Raw genomic sequence first — 18,296 nt, 5'->3', positions numbered from 1 at the left:
TATACGCCCTTCCTAAACAGTTAAATATCGTATTTGCCCGACCTAAATTATAAATATCGTATTTGCTCTTGTTAAAGTTTTTTAATATCATAAATACCCAAATCTATTTTTTTGATTTTTTTTATTGATTTATAATTTTTTTTACAATTTTAAAATCACTAAAGCTAAAAAAAACATTTGAAGTAGACAATTTTGCCCTTGTTCCTAAATTCCAAAATTCATACCCACGTGAAAAGAAAGAAATCGCAGATTCACGTCCTGCTTCATCAATCGGCTTCCCTTGCATCTTCGTCGATCAACAATCACGCACATAATCCTTCCGATCGTCGACCAGCAATCCCTCGTCGAACATCGTTGTTGCCTTGTCGCCTATTCATTGTTGCAATCGGCTACAGGTTATTTTTGGTTTTCTTTGTATACTGAACATTCAATTCATGATTATATGCGTGATAAACCAAAGCCGACCTTATTCCTATTTTCCCTTTCTTTAATTTCATTTTTGATGTTGCTTAATTTGTTCGCGTGACTATTTTGAAACCCTGCTATATTTGATGTTTCAAACTACATTATTTACAATCTTGAATTACAACTGACAGAGATGTAAATGCAAGTATTTTCACGGTTTAAAAAACTGTAATTAATGAGAATAATGTGTTGAAACTTATACTTGATTACATTGAATTCTTTGCATTGTGTCAATTTTTTGTGAGTTTAATGTTTGAAGCTACTAAATTTACAATCTTGAATTACAACTATCTTGAATGCTTGAAGTCATGTTAGTGAGGGGCCCACTTCAATGCAATCCATTAATTCTTTACGTTTATTTACGCATACAATTGGTATTTGTTATACCTTTATATCTGTTTTTCTTATTGCCGATTTAGCATTATGTTTTAGACGCGACACAAACCAATGTCAGAAGATCATTCTCAAACAGAAGATATTACCCTTGATGACACATCAAAACCAATATGGGAAAGCAGGGCTACATCTCCAATAATCGAGTATGTTTATGTGAATATCTTAATTTTAATTTATTAAACCTTTACAAAATTGTATGATTGTTTCTCTAATTAATTTGAATTTCAGGCATATACCAACATCCAAGTTCAAGTTAAAATTGAAATATGGGGGTTACTTTCGGCTAACGAAGAACAGTTGTAGGCAAATATATTGCTTTGGCTCTCAAAAATGTATCCACATAGACACAACTTTATACAAGTTAAGTAAACTACATGAAGAAGTGATAAAGCATTATTCATCAATGAACAACCCAAAATTTTCTATTCTTTATGTTGACAAGTATGCACCAGACAAGTCGTTTATTGAGCTTGATTCTAATGAAAAGTTCATGGACATGCTTAGCATGTATGGAAGCGAGAAACAAGTAACCATTTATGTGACAACAGAGAATAACCTCGGCTCCAATATTCGTACTAACTATTTGTGTGCCAACAGAGATGAACCACAAGATGAGTGTGATGCAGACCTTTGTCCTAGTGAAGAAAGCTATCATAGTCATCTCAGTTCTGATAATGAAGACGGTCTAATGAACGATGATGATGAAGTTAACTCATTTAGTAAGAATAGTATGAGAATGGAAGTCGGCTCAAAATTTGAAAACGTGGTTGATTTTAGGAGAGCTTTGAATCACTTTGCAGTCACAAATGAGTTTAAATACTACATCCAGAAAAGTGATCCGACACGATTCACAGCAAGGTGTGAAAACCTAGAATATGAGTGGAGAATTCATGCTTCTATTACACAAGATGAAGTTACCTTTGAAGTAAGTGTACGCATTAAGTTATATTTAACATGCTTTATATTAAAAATATATTTATGTTTATTTAATTCTTTTTTTAGGTTAAAAAATGGTAGAAGTACATACTTGCACTCGAAGCAACAAGGGTGGCAATAAGTGTGTCACTCAAAGTTGGATTGCTAATGTAGTAACTGACAAGCTAAAATATGATAGGGATGTCTCTCTATATGAGCTTAGAAATTGGATTATGAAAACTTACAATGTTGACGTGCCGTACCTAAAAGTTTTTAGAGGGAAAGAACAAGCTTATACAGACATGTATGGTAAATTTAAAGACCAGGGACCAAACTGTAATAAGTGCAAATTTTAAAATCCAGGGGACCAAACTATCATAAGTGTTAATTTAAAGACCAGGGACCAAACTGTAATAAGTGCAAATTTGAAATCCAGGGACCAAACTGTAATAAGTGCAAATTTTAAATCTAGGGACCAAACTGTCATAAGTGCAAATTTTAAAATCCAAGGACCAAACTGTCATAAGTGTAAATTTAAAGACCAGAGACCAAACTGTAATAAGTGCAAATTTTAAATTCAGGGACCAACCTCTAATAATTGCAAAATTAAAAAGTATAAGGACCATATAGTAATTAGTGTAAATTTAAAAAGTATAAGCACCAAAATGTAATAAGTGATAAATTTACAAAAAGAGGTATCAAACTATAATTAATTCTAAATATATTATTTAGAGAAAATGACAAAAATAGTCATTTACACTAATTGCATTACAAAAATAGCCAAAAAAAATCGAAATTACAAAAATGGCCACCCATTTCGCAGATGAGAAGGTCCCATCTGCGAAAGTACAAGTACCTAAAGCACAACTGTGCTTTAGGTACTTGTACTTTCGCAGATGAGAATTTTTTTTTTTTTAATTTTTTTTCTGTATAAATAGGGTTAATTTCGCAGATGGAATAGGGCCATCTGCGAAATCCTCTGAGCCTATCTGCGAAATGGATTTTCTGAGCTCGCTTTGATATTTTCTGAGTATATTAGTTATAGTGATTTTGTATCTTTGGTAAGAAGCAAAATTGGTTTGTTAGACAAATATAGAATTAGTCTTCGTTTCCACCATTCTGAATTAAATTATTATATAGCTATAGTTGAAGACGTGGATGTTAGAATGTTGATAAACGTAATCAAATGTAGTGGAGGAAGGGTTGTGAAAGTGTTTGTGGTGGTTGATGAAGTTGAGGAGGTTAATAGGGGTGGTGAAATTGGAAACCAACTTGTTGGTAATTTATGCAGTTATAAAGGGAGCAACGATCCGAAAATGTTAATGTTAGTTATTCACCTATTCACTATGTGGATCCCGAGAATTACAAGTCTGTTGGTGATGATGATGTTGGTACATATCTTAATCATGTGGGTGGTCGTTGTGATGATGTTGCTGAACAAGAAGTTAAACTTATGAATAGGCGTGTGGTAGATAAAACTAAAAAGAAAAAAAAATTCAACTCAAAAAAATGAAAAAAATCATGTTTACGGGCATTATGTTGATGTTGGTGATGTATGTTTAGATATAACCGAGCTACAAAGTAATTCCGATAGAGATGAGTTGGGTGATGAAGTTAAAGCTAAGTATCCCGATAACCTTTTTCACGGTATGCCCCCTGTACCAGCATGGCCAGTTGATCTTAATGAAGATATCCCAACACAGATGGTAGACATTAATCTTCAAAAGATTCAATGTGAGAGTATATTTAAAAACAAAGAACTTTTAAAGCGGTGTATTGGTAAAAAATGTCTTCGAGAAGGTTTCCAGACGAGGACAAGTAGATCCACCAAATCAAGGTATGAAGCTGTGTGTGTTTCGAAAAATTGTTCTTGGTTACTAAGAGCAAAAGCAATTAAAAATTCTGATGGACTTTTCCAAGTGAATAAATTTGTTGATGTACACACATGTTCTTCAACATTGTTGCAACCTAATCATCGACAAGCAAACAAATATGTTTTGGGTGAATATGTTGCTGATGTTTTGGCTGAAGACTATAGTAGAGTTTATCGGGGAAAAGAAATTGTTAATGATATGAATGCTCAATTGAATATCAATATCTCATACCATCAGGCATGGCGTGCGAAGCAATATGCATTGTTGTCGTTAAGGGGTACGAAAGAGGATTCTTTTACCAAACTTCCGGTGTATTGTCACAACTTGGCCAAACATAATCTGGGTACTGTCACACATATTAAAACAGATGCTGATGATCGCTTTGAGTTTTTGTACGTCGCACTCGGTTGCTCGGTTAGTATTATCATGTCCTAATTTTTTTTTAATATTTATTTTGGTGTATTTGAATAGATATACAATGTATTGTAGGTACGAGCTTTTGTCAATTTTTGTAAGCCGACCCTAGTAGTAGATGGAGCTCACCTAAAGGGCGAGTTCAAAGGTACCATGTTACTTGCAGTTACTAAGGACGGACAAAATCAAATATTACCGGTTGCATATGGTATATGCAAAAATGAGTGTACTGATTCTTGGACATGGTTTTTTCAAAAACTACGTGATTGCATAGGAAATATGCAGGAGCTTACAATTATATCTGATAGGTCTCCATCTATAGCAACATCTGTTGCCAACATTTTTCCTCACGCTCATCATGGAATATGTGGTGTCCATTTGTATTTCAACATAGTATCTAGATTCGGCAAGAGTAAGACGGTTAAAGGAATTTTTTGGGAGGCGTGTAGGGCGTACACAGTTGATGCTTTTGATGCTGCCATGGATGTTATGAAAAAGACAAAAGAACCAGTATGGGAGTACTTAAAAAGTATAAATCCAGAAACCTGGTCAAGGGCACATTTTAAAGGGAACCGATACAATCTTATGTCGTCCAACAGTGCGGAGTCGATAAATGCATTATCTAGACACGCACGTAAGGTGCCAATACTTATGTTGATTGATTTTTTTCGTGCTACAATGCAACAATGGTGGTTTCAAAGACGTAACTTTGCAGGTATTACGTGAATTTGTAATATTAATGTTTTATTAGTTTTGATGTTATTGATCTTAACTTCTTCATTTTGGCTGTTTTTTTAGCGGAAGCAACAACAACACTTACCCCTTGGGCGGATGAAGTTGTAAAAGAAAACAAGAAAACTTTTACGAAATGGGATGTTCGCATGATCTCAAATACGAAATGCGAGGTCAAAAAGGGGGCACAAAATGTGATTGTTGATTTTCAACATATGACATGTACATGTAGGCATTGGCAACTTGATGGGATACCTTGTGGTCATGTCATAAGATGTTTAACAGTGAACAATTACCAAGACTGCTCGAGGTTTGCATTAAATGCTTACCTTACCGAAACACTGAGGAAAACATATGAGGAATCAATAAACCCTCTGCCGAAGCCATCCGAATGGGAGATCCCCGATGATTTGATGATTGTTAAGCCACATATAAGGGATAAACGTCAGCCAGGCAGGCCAAGAAACACAGACCGCATTCCATCCCAAGGCGAGGGTCCAATTATAAAAGAGTGTTCTACATGTGGTCAACTAGGACACACGAGAAATAATTGTACTGGAAGGGCGTCTGGTAGCAGAGCAGGTGACATAATTTCTACTCCAGAAATGGCATATAATATTGGTGGTTCAGCGGGTTGCTCACAAACCCATAACGCTGATTTTGATATAAAACAACCTTGAAATTAAGAGTAATGACGAGTTGTTAGCTTATTATGTATTGTAATATTTTTATTAACTCTTACAAGACATTGCTATGCTCTCATATTTTAGTTAATTTTGTTGATTATAACAATGAATGAAGCCTTTATATTATAAAATATAGTTTGCAGATTTATTTTAACAGTTACAACATGTTATTTAAAAAAAACAACAAACGATCATTTGGCAACCTAATCTGTTTCATGATAATATTACAACAACTTTATAACTAATTTTTAAACTCAGGGAACTGCAACGGGTACTTCTCTTTCTCCATTGTTATATAGTCATCCCTAATTCTCATTTTGTCTTCGAAACAATCCTTTTTTACCATAATGTGTATCAACTGCTCATCCTTCTCAGCAAGCCGTTTTTCAGTCGTTTTGATTGCCTTCTTACTCTTTTTTATCCAATCTTTATGCTTTTTGATTTTGTTTTTATTGAGGTCAATCCATTCTTGAGCTTGTTTGCATTCCGAATCTATATCATTAGCAAGTTGAGTGAGAATTCGGGATGACTCTTTGTCCTCTTCTTGTTGTGCTTCAGCCTTCTTTAATTCTTCAAAATTTTCATGTGACATATATGGCCCGGCTGAAGAGGGTGTAAAAAAAGGGTCTACCGAATCACAGTAGTAACAATCTACTTCGTTGCATGAGCAAATTTCGAATTTGTGTGAGGAACTCATAATAAAGTCGACATTGTATTAAACTGGAGCAATAAGTGGTATTTATACATACTAGACAGTAATGAGATGTCCAACTTTGAAATGACTAGACGGTAATGACAAGTCACTGTAGTAACCTGCACATCCCAGTGGGATCCTTAAGTGACAAGAGATAAATGACAGTTTGACATAACAAAACACTGCATAAAGCTGAAAATGGTAGTCCAAATATTACCATTTCGTAGTCAAAGTATTAATTCATAGTCTATTTATTTATATAAATAGATGTTTAAGGTCTATAAACCAAACACCCAAATCACCTAAACGAAACGAATTCCCATTATTAGAAATGTCGTCAAATGCAGCAAGTTCTTCGAATGAAGTACCTGGTTCCAATTCTGAAAGGCCATGGACGACAAACGAGGTGTTACTTCTAACACGATGCTGGCTAAGTGTTAAGGATGGTGAACCGTTACTTGCTCCCCCGCATTGCCTAATTGGTGATGAATGGAGTCGCCTCACATCTTTGTTTAACCATGAGATGGGAGAAGGACAAAAAAGAGAAAAATCAGATGTTGTTACTAAGTGGACGGATGTAAAGGAAGAAGTGACATGGTTCAATCGAGCATGTAGTTATGCGAAACGTAACAATGTTCGTTATCGTGACGAAGAAGAGTTCTTGGAAGTTGTTACAGAGTTTTACATCTGTGAGCATGACGGCAGAGACTTCGAATACGAGGAATTTTGGAAGGTTGTTAGAGATAAACAGTATTTCAAGTAGACCGCTCTAATTTGTGTTAAGAATAACCCATGGACTTGTGTTTTACGTTAATGCTTTGTTCGTATTATGTTGTTGTTTTTCATGTAATTGTTGTGATGTTTTAATGGTTCATGGAATCCTTGTTACTAATGTATTCTAATATATTGTGATAACTAATGCAATGGTCATTTATTAACTCAAGTTAATGATACGAGTTGCTCACATAATAAACTAAAATAGATTTTAAACAAACGAAATACATACGGAATACATCAGAAAAACATGAAAATAACTTAGTACATGAAAATAACCTAGTACTCAAATAATAAACTAAAATAGATTTTAAACAAACGGGATATATTTCAAGATATTCTAAGGGGCTTCAAACTGGAATTCCAACCCGTTACTTAATGACTTGTATTCCTCCTTAGCAGCTTCCAAGATGATATCCTCAGTAGCATTTAAACGTGTGTCGTCAATTTTGGTATAAAGATCGTTGAATAATAGAACTTCGGTTTTCATTTCATACCATCTTGCTAAGATGTCTAGTTCGTCACGATCGTTTCTTGTAGCCATTCGGTTTTCAGCATTGAAAATATTTGTTAAACGGCTCCAAAACATTGGATCGTTCAACTTGCTTGTCTCGTACACATGAATATAAGCATGTGTAAGAACCAAGAACTCTTCATTGCTCCATGATATAGAAGTCATTTGGATTGAAACAAAGAGAGTAGAATCTAAAAAACAATATTTGAACAACTATATTGGTTAATTTAATAAAGTATCGCATGTAACTTAAGGTCAATTCATAGTAGTTTCTACACAAAATCGCAGTCCAATCTTCTAATATGTCTGCAATTCATAGTCAAAATTAACTGACGAATGCAGTGTACTATACTTATAACACAACAGATCACTGTTCGAGTTGACAATTCATCCCGGGTTGAATGACAACACAATACATTGCTGTTTGAGTTGACAAGTCATTGCACCGGGAAAGTAACGAGTCGTTATAAATAGATTTCAATATCCGTTGTAATTGTATTCTATTACTTCCCTCCTTGCAATTATGGACTCACCACGTATATGGAGGAACGCAGAGGAGGTGGCTTTGGTTCAAGCTTGGATTACAACTGTAGAGGTGGATTTTCCACCGGGTCCCCCACAAGTTCGTGCTGGATCATTTTGGTCTCGTGTCTGTCATTTGTTTCACCATTTAATGAACCGCACTCAATATCGAAGAAGAAGAGATGTCAAAGCGAAGTTTCTGGATATGAAAATGAAGGTGAAACAATTTCAACGTATTTATAACGAGTTGGATAACGAACATGCAAATACGGATGAAGACATTCTACGGCAGGTGGCTTTGGAACTATACCGTTTTCAATATGATGGTAGCGAGTTTACCCACTTAGATGCATAGAATCTTTTAAAGAATGTCCCTTATTTTTAATATGCATGTTGGTTAAGTTAATTGTTTTTCGTTATTTAAGTTGCTTGTTGTTGTATGTGTCTAGTCGTTACTATTTAATAAACGTCCATTTCTTTTAATGTATGTTGTTTCCTCAATAGCCAATATTTAGAACGCAATAAAATATAAATGGGGTACATAAATAACTAACACATAATACGACATAAAAAATAAACTGGGTACATGGATAACTAATACGTAACACAGCACTAAAATAAAAACGGGGTACATAAAAAACTAATACATAATACTACATAAAACATAAAGGTGCTACATGAATAACTACTGCATTGAGGGAGGTAACAGGACCACCGTTTCATTTGGTATTTCCCAATGCTCATATGATGGTATACCATTCACCAACTCAGATCCATATGCAACTCGATACACATAATTAGTGAACTTGTAATCAACCATTCTCTGAATGGACTCAGATGTACGGGTTCTTAGACACGCTATAGCGTGGCCACATGGTATATCGCTTTTTTGCCATTTACCACAACTACATACCCTTCGTTCAAGTTGTACGTTGCTAGTGGCAAAAGTGTCATCGACATCAAATGTATCCCCATACAAACGTCTTGCATTACAATTATAAGACTTGTTGAGACTTTTTTGAACCTTACTCTCAACGTAAGGGGTCAACCCATCAGACAACCTCCCTGTAAAATTTGATATTTTAATAAAAATAGCAGCACAATAAAAAAAACAAAATATAACAATCTCCCTTACCAGCCAGTTCGGCCCGTTCAGCATACTTTGATTTTATCGACGTGGTGGTTAACTCAATTATCGTTGTTATAAGAAACTCACGTGAGGATATAATTTGCAAAATTTCAGGGACGTCAATCGATTTAACATTGTAACGTATTTTTGGGAAAAATGCTCTTGTCCATTTTGAAATCGGTATATCGTCAAGCTAGTAAATTGGACTCATAAGCAAGGTGCAGAAAGGTGGTTGCCTACATGTACTTTGCAACCTTTCTAAACACAAGTAAAAATCATCAACGCTATATGCATTGCATGACTTCCAAAACAACGATTCGACTTCCGTATTGTTATGTCCGACAGACTCATGTATCTTTCGAGCTATATCTTTAGGACAATATCCATGATAGGAATCCGAGTAGGCACTCTCAACACCAAAGTCTATGTTACCACACAGGTTGCTTATGAAACCAACCTCTATGTCCTCACCTAAACAATCTCTTAACCTCATCATGAACCATCTCCATGATTCTTCACACTGTAAGGTTCCCAAACCAATTGCTAAGAGTAGTGGTTCATGATTTCCATCTAAAGCCACTGCGAAGTACATTGTTGTCAAAAAGCTCCCAAGAAGGGGTAAATAACCCACATATATCAGCGGTATCATGCACCTAAGGAAGGTACGAATCTACATAAAAACGAACACATATTAGTGATAAGTAACAACTAATCGAGATACATTACCATGAAATATTGTATAACTCAATAAAAGAAGTATGTTATACCACGCAACCTAAAGCCACAAAACAGAATTGAAAGCGGTTGGTATCGGTTTTCTTAATGGCTGTGAAGGTATTAGGATTTGTTCTTTGAAGGTTATGCAAGAAAATTGGTAGTTGAGAAAAGGTTCTTTCGCTGTAACTACTCATTTTCAATACCGATGATTGTGCTCTACAATGATCACACAAATGCAATTATAAATAGAAAATATTGTATCTCTACTGATCAAAATTCATAGTTTAACCTTTTAAATTCATAGTTGAACATTTTGAATTCATAGTCAAACCAGTTCATTTCATAGTCAAATTTCACTGACCGACATGACAATACTACAGAATGTACTTGTCTGCATTTCATAGTTGAACTTTTTGAATTCATAGTCAAACTAGTTCATTTCATAGTCAAATTTCACTGACCGACATGACAATACTACATAATGTACTTGTCTGCATTTCATAGTTGAACTTTTTGAATTCATAGTCAAACCAGTTCATTTCATAGTCAAAAAGAATTGTCGGTAATATGATTTATTCTATAAATGGGTGTCACTCATTATGAAAAAATTTAACTGAGAAAGTAACTCCGATTTAAAAGAATAAGAAGGCTAATGGCATACTGCAATTGCGGAGGAGAACGTATCGTTAGGATTTCGGGTACAACTAAAAACCCAGGAAGATTGTTTTACGCTTGCCCGTATTTGGTATCATGTTCTTACCATCATTCAAATTTAAACCCTCGTGTTTACATCACACAAATTTATTTTCTTACTGTGAATATTAAATTTAACAGGGACCAAAATGCGGGTTTATCAGTTGGGTTGATGAAGAGAAGGACCAATCTTCTATGGTAATAGCTAAAGTATCTAACTCTAATAAGCTCTTTCAATCAGAAAATAAGAAGTTAAAGATAGCGTTGGTTTGTAGTTGGGTATTGTTCTTGGCAGTTCTTGTTTACAAGTTGTAAGCTTTTCAATATTGTTTTTATGGTTTTGAAGTTGTTAGGTCAATAAATTGTTGTATTTGTAACGTTAAAACAAATGTTGTAGTCGTTCTTATGTTGTATGTATTGATAAGTAATTAGTAGGTCATTAAATTGTTGTAATTGTCGTAACGTTATATTTTTTGTCATCCGTTGAGTAAACTCTAAAAATAAACTAATAATGAAATCCAACATTAATTTGTATATACATTTATATAATCCAACTACATAGGAGCAAGACTAGACCCCCAAATAATTTTTGCCATCCGGAGACGGAACTCTAAAGCTGCGTTCTTTGGGTCAATAAGAACACGTATTGGTTGACCTGAAACCAATTGCTCCATAAACATACAAAGAAAAACACCGCAATCTCCCAAATGACTACTTTGTTGGGGAACGTTTTCTTCATAAATGAATTGCATATTCAATGGAATCCTTTGGATGTTCCTCCGGGCCCAATACTTAATCTTGTCCAAATAATTTGCCACCCGACGTTCAAATTTGGAAAAGATTCCTTCGGATTGGAATTTTTCATAAGCACCTCTACCAAGACTGTCATAAATATGCACTTCCATTGACGCTAATCGTAGTTCCCCAAATAGCCAATGATTAGGGGATGAATGAATCGGCAATAAGACCTGTATAAGGATCAGAAAATAAAATTATGTTTATTTACATCACAATACAAAAACATCACAATACAAAAACATAACAAAAAAACGATATTATTTTCAATATAAACTATTAAGTTTACCGTATCAACATCCCACCAAGCAACCATGAAGTTGGGGTACGTAGCAATACCAGCCATAAACGCCCTCCAGTCCTGTCCTTCTTCCAAAGCATGAGAAACAAAAAAATTTGGAGGCATTATTGTATGTCGGTCGCTCTCAAACCGTCTCTCCATCAAAAGTCGGTACCAAATGGTTATATGTTGCACACATGATACTTTTGTTATTGACTAAAAAACAATTAACTTTTAAAAGAATTAATTAACAATTTATTTACCGCTGACTCCAACCATCCGTCGTGTGTATGCCCAAACAATGAGCTCCAAAAATCTCTATCTAACACGAAATTAAACAAACGATGCTGCACATCATATGAATGCAATACATAATTTTGGATGACATCCTCACCGCCTGCTACGTAAGGTTGCAGGCGCAATATGGAGAAGTCATGAGCAACACCAAAAACTGGAGGAGGAATGGGGCTTGTTGATTTCATATCAACCTTCTTTTTTGTTCTTCTTTTTTGCTTCGGTGTCGTGTGCAACTAAAAACAATATTCAAATGTTTAAATCTATATCTTTCAGATAATTCACATAAACATAAAATCATCAGTTTATAAATAAAACGAATACCTCGGTGTAAGGAGGGCACAAATATTGTGATGGTTTTCGACTCCTCGGTTTATCGGGTGTAACTTCTTTGTCATCATCATCATCATGAAAATAATCTACATTTCCCGTTATTATTAGTTCGTCTTCGTCCGGCACATCATCATCAAATTTGTTCCCTGCATTGTCATTCCTCTCCTCCCACTCCTACATTAAAAATAATACTTTATACTTAATAACGAAATACACATAATTTAATAAGCAATAATATCTAAATAAACAAAATATTTATATTAATGTAACTATAATAACCTCTTTAACTTCACTATAATCGTTTACATCAAACACATCATCATCAAATTTGTTCCCTGCATACTGATTACTCTCCTCCAACACCTACATTAAAAATATAACTTTTTACTTAATAACGAAATACATTTTATTAAAAAGTAATTATTAAAATCGTAAAGGTAACATCTATAACAACCTTGTCGTCTTGAGTATCACCAAAAACATTTTGAGTTGTATTGTTTTTATTCATCACTTCATCTTGCACAACCTATATTTTCAAATATAAAATATGAACACATGTATTCATATATGTTAATAAAATTTAATAAATAATGTAGCGTGTAACTAACCTGTTCATCATAATTTCTTTGTGACACTGTCGTATCATAAAAAAAAATGTTGTTCCAAAATTGGTCATTATTCACTTCTTCAACAAAAACCTCTGTAGGTTGTCGGTTCATAAACACATGCTGCTCCAGTGCATGTAGCCGTTTCAACACCTCGTCTAGCTTGTGTTTCCCACTGCCCCGATCTCTACCATGAGAGCGACCACTGGACGACATACTAGACGAAGATTCGTCTTGTCTCCTAAAATGGTCTCGTACTGGGGATGGAACTGCTTTCCCTTCACCATATACATACTCTTGAAGTGACATATAATAAAAAGATGTCATCTCACCATCACCCGGTAACATGTTTTGTCTTGGTGGTAGCCCCTCCTAAAAAATTAAACATATTAAAAATGCATATAAAAGTATAATAATCAACTTTATTAATAATAAACGAAATATTTTTAAACCTGCATCTTTGACCAAATCTTGTTCACGTCAACCCATTTCAATTTTTTTGTTCCACTCCATCTTTTCATCCGAGGCAATTCTTTATTTTTTTCTCGATGCAAATCCACATGCACGAACAGCCGGAATCATCTCATATATCCATATCTATAATTTTTTACAATTACAATAATAAAAGTTAAAATTAAAATAAAAAACATAACAATAAAACAATTTAAATATAAGAAAATTTTTATACCCTTATTGGAGCCGTAAATCCTGAGACGGAATACTTTAAAGTTTGACCACGCTCAGGAAGTGATAAATAATTATGTATCTTATTCCATGTATCCTCAAGGTCAACATAAGTAAAATCCCAGAGATAGCTACCCCAAGCGAAGCTAACAAAACAAAAAAACAAAATTGATTATTATATAAATTATAACTTTAATAAAATAGAACTTTTAACGTAAAGATAATATACGTATTCTAGAGATCCAAATTCTCAGCCAAATAAAACCAATCTTGTGGCACCCGATCGTTAACTTCTTTGCCCAAAAAACTTCACACAAAATGTATATCAAACATACTCTAACTGCATCAAAGTCGTCAAGTGCTAGGAATGTTTGATTTAAAATTAAACTTTTCAGGTCGCCGATTTTCACCGAACTATTAGTATGGTCCGGAAATAGCCGTTCACGCAGTAAACATCTTTTTTTACTGCTTATTAATTTTTCCGACCATTTTCTCCCAATGTTTTTTGGATACTCCCCAAAATTGAAGCCGGTAATCAAACAAAACTCTTCTGGCCCATAAACCATTTTGGTATTGCCTACTCGAAAATATAAACGTTTTATTCCATCTGGAGATAAAACAGGGTCCGGCCGGATCTGATGAAGGAACATTTTATGAAACAATAAAGCGTCCCCTTGTAAACGAGGGACATCAATAAAATAGCCAAAGACGGTATCTCTGAAAATAGCACGTCGGGCATCATCTAAAACTTCAAATACTTCCCATATGTTACCGCCAGAGCCTTTTAGGTTCGCAAAGGCTTTCGTATTCATTAAACTAAAATGATGCTGCAAAAAAAACACAAAAACAAATTAGATAACTAAAAAATATTTTTTTTTTAAATATATGATTACGAACTGCAAATACAATTTCTTAATTACTAATATATATATATATATATATATATATATATATATATATATATATATATATATATATATATATATATCCGATAAAAAACAATAACATACACATATATAAACAATTTTCCAAGTTATACAACAAATATATTTATGATAGAAAACAATATCATACATAATTATATAAATATTTTATTAAACATATTTTCAACTTAAACGACAAATATATCAACGACAAATTTTCAACTTAAACGACAAATATATAAACAATTTTCCAAGTTATACAACAAATATATTTACGATAGAAAACAATATCATACATAATTATATAAATATTTTATTAAACATATTTTCAACTTAAACGACAAATATATCAACGACAAATTTTCAACTTAAACAAATTTTCAACTTAAACGACAAATATATAAACAATTTTTATCTTTCTAATTAAAACTAACATTTTATAACCATATAAACAAAAAAATTTAAAAATAAAACGACAACCAAACTAACAATTTTACAAGTTATACGACAACTTTATACAAATTTTCAACTTACACGACAAATACAAACAATTTCTAACAATATATATACGGCAAATTTTCAACTTATACAAATGTTATACTTATACGACAAACACAAACAATTTCTAACAATATATATACGACAAATTTTCAACTAATACAAATGTTATACTTATACGACAAATATATATACAAACGACTATTTTGCACTTTATATAAACAATTATACGATAAGAATATACAAGATTTCAGGTTATACAACAACTAAAAAAACAACAAAAATAACACAACAAATAATACAACAAATGATAAAATATAGAGATTGTTGACATTAAAATAGTTAAAATCTAACCATATTTGCGGGATTGTTGACATAATCCTCCATTTTCTTCAAAAACTAGCAAAAATTCCGAGAGAAGCCCAAAGTTAGAGAGAGTTTTTGTGTAGAGAATGGTGAAAAATGAAAAAAAAAAAAAAGTTTTTATAGTCAAAACGAGAGCATTTCGCAGATGAGGAAGCAATTTCGCAGATGGGGCTTCTCATCTGCGAAAGTACAAGTACCTAAACAGTTGTGCTTTAGGTACTTGTACTTTCGCAGATGAGAAGCCCATTTCGCAGATGGGACCTTCTCATCTGCGAAATGGGTGGCCATTTTTGTAATTTCGATTTTTTTTTGGCTATTTTTGTAATGCAATTAGTGTAAATGACTATTTTTGTCATTTTCTCTATTATTTATGGACAAAAATTGTATATATTACAATTAAAAAGTACTGAGATAAAAAATATAGCTAATGTAATTAACTATTACAAAATTAAGAAAGTTCAATGCTATATCTTATGAACTTCTCAAAGTACAATGCTATTTCTTGAATTTAGCCCTTCTTTTATATCTCTTCATTTGATGAGTAATGGATCAAATTATTGAGTGAATGCTCTTTGATACAATATACAGGAAACCCTTCATTACCAGGAAAAAGGTAATGCAAAGACTCCCCCAAAAATTAATTTGTTGGTGTAGTGAATTTGAGGGTATTAGGTATGTTTTTTTGTGGCTTGTAACCCAACTTCAACTTTAGTAGCCGGTCAAATAGTTTATGTTTTGGATGTCAAACCTACAACAGCAGCAACAAAGAAACATGTAAAACTTAATAATTAAGGATGACAAGATTACTAAGTAAAACAAAATACATATGATGTCATCTTCTTTAATGAAATTGTTAACTAGTTGACTGGCTGCTAACAAGGCATTACTAGTTTTCAACAACTTCAGTAGTGTTTCTTGCAGCATAGCCAAGACCAGGTTTGTGATGTCGACCTAACCCATAATACTTCCCCACCTAATGACAATGAAGGATCATACTCTTCAAACATAATATTACCCACAAGAAATTGTTGATATAAAAAAACTAAAAAAAGCAATATAAATTAATATCTAAAATTTAAAGGATGAGGGATCTTTTACCTGGATATAACTAGCTCCAAGGAGGCCACCATTTCCTAGTTGGAACTGTGTTATGTAATCACTACCTTGCATTAAGAAAAACAACTGACCATAACAAATTGGATTTTTTTCATCAAAACAAATAGGACACTAAAATGAATTTAAAGGTACAATGTAATTCAAGAACATAAATTACAAGATGAATAATGTACCTTATAGTCAAAGTTAAACATTCCATGTGACATGTGAGGCTAATTTGTAAGCTGATCTAATACCAAAATCGAAATAAAACATACTTTTAAAGATTTAATAATCAACAAAATACATGGTAAGCTTATGTAATACCAAAATCCAATTAACAAAACAATTACTTGCGAAGAACTTCATACTGGATTGGCTTGATTGGGGTCAAAGCTCGGTTGAATATCATAGGGAAAAATAAGCGTTCGAAGCTCACTGGAAAGGCAAAATTAAACTTGATCGTAGCTCAAATCAAAACAACTAAGCTATCAAATACAACATAACTAAGCTGATTGTTAAAAGAATTTGAACAATTGAAACTAGGAACCCTAAAAACGAAATTGAAGAAATGGAAAGCTGCAATCGGAGCAATTGAACAATCGACATTACCTGATGTGACAATGAGAGTGTACGACAACAGGGGGAAGAAAGACGTTGTGTGTTGCGATTGGAAGGACGCTGCAAGACCGAAGGAAGATGCGATCGGAAGGATTGTGTGCGTGATTGTTGATCGACAAAGATGCAAGGGAAGCCGATTGATGAAGCAGGACGTGAATCTGCGATTTCTTTCTTTTCATGTGGGTATGAATTTTGGAATTTAGGAACAAGGGCAAAATTGTCTATTTCAAATGTTTTTTTAGCTTTAATGATTTTAAAATTGTAAAAAGATTATAAATCAATAAAAATAATGAAAAAAATAGATTTGGGTATTTATGATATTAAAAAACGTTAACAAGGGCAAATACGATATTTAGAATTTAGATCGGGCAAATACGATATTTAGCTGTTTAGGAATGGCGTATACAAAATTCTCCCTTTTATAAAAAATTGTAAGTTTGGTTTATGATTTTAAAATATTTGAAAATTTTCCACTTTTGTTGCATAATGATTAATGATAGAAATATTCAGAGTTACATCTTATAGAAGTGCCCTTATGCTATACAAAAATATATAAACAGCATATAAGTGTATAAATCTAACACCTTCGTAGTTGGAACATGAGGATCTCGAATGTTCAAACTATCTCTAAAATCTAAGAATAGTTGTACGAGTAGACCTCAGGGCTGTCCCAAAACGATTTGAGGTTCGGAACAAAATAAAAAATAGGGTCTTGCACGATAGATATTTAGATATAATATATTTTTTTGGTAAATGAGTCTAGCACCTCTCAAAATTTTATTAATCAGAAAAAAAATACAATTGCAAGCTAGGGACTCCATACATATAGAAAGGAAAAAAGCTTCGGGACAAACCACATAAGTCAAACAACCTAAAATTATTAATACAATGCAACAAAATAAAAAGGTTATAACATGCTTTGAACCCTGTTACATACACATAACAAAGAAAAATCACAAAAACTTACATTTACGAGCTTTTTTAAGAAGCAAAGTTATCATAAATAGTATCAAGGTCAATTTTGCCCGACATGTCTTTTTTTATGCATAACATAGCCAAATCATTCAATCTTTCTTCTGACATAGAAGATCTCAAATAACTTTTCAATAACTTTAATTTGAAAAATTTCTTCCCGTTGATGCTATAGTAACAGTCATAGTTAATAATATTCGATATGCAATGAAAAAATTTGGATAATAATCTTTAATTTTAACAAACTCTAGAATTTCAACAGTGGACATAAAAACGTTTGGCAAAGTCATTTGCAATATTTTAAG

General features: G+C 33.2%; 1 protein-coding gene across 1 annotated transcript; it reads left to right on the top strand.

The window, feature by feature from the left end:
• Positions 1-4,139: 4,139 nt before the first annotated feature.
• LOC128128941 (uncharacterized) lies at positions 4,140-17,222 on the top strand. The gene is made up of 3 exons (XM_052767678.1): positions 4,140-4,779; positions 4,863-5,240; positions 16,945-17,222. Exons 1-3 carry the CDS (start codon positions 4,218-4,220, stop codon positions 17,220-17,222), a joined length of 1,218 nt encoding a protein of 405 aa, XP_052623638.1. The 5' UTR covers positions 4,140-4,217.
• Positions 17,223-18,296: the final 1,074 nt, after the last annotated feature.

The sequence above is a fragment of the Lactuca sativa genome, chromosome 9 (genome assembly GCF_002870075.4).
Source record: "Lactuca sativa cultivar Salinas chromosome 9, Lsat_Salinas_v11, whole genome shotgun sequence".
In the NCBI taxonomy this organism is placed as follows: Eukaryota; Viridiplantae; Streptophyta; class Magnoliopsida; order Asterales; family Asteraceae; genus Lactuca; species Lactuca sativa.
Note: the sequence above shows the minus strand (reverse complement) of the source record. Positions and strands in the feature narration are given on the sequence as shown.

What these genes read in the sequence shown, in the direction of transcription:
- LOC128128941 (XM_052767678.1), top strand. Translation starts at nt 4,218, where the DNA reads ATGTTACTTGCAGTTACTAAGGACGGACAAAATCAAATATTACCGGTT. An exon ending in TCAAAGACGTAACTTTGCAG is followed by an intron (nt 4,780 to 4,862) that starts GTATTACGTGAA and finishes CTGTTTTTTTAG; the next exon opens with CGGAAGCAACAACAACACTT. An exon ending in GCCACATATAAGGGATAAAC is followed by an intron (nt 5,241 to 16,944) that starts GTCAGCCAGGCA and finishes AATTGAAACTAG; the next exon opens with GAACCCTAAAAACGAAATTG.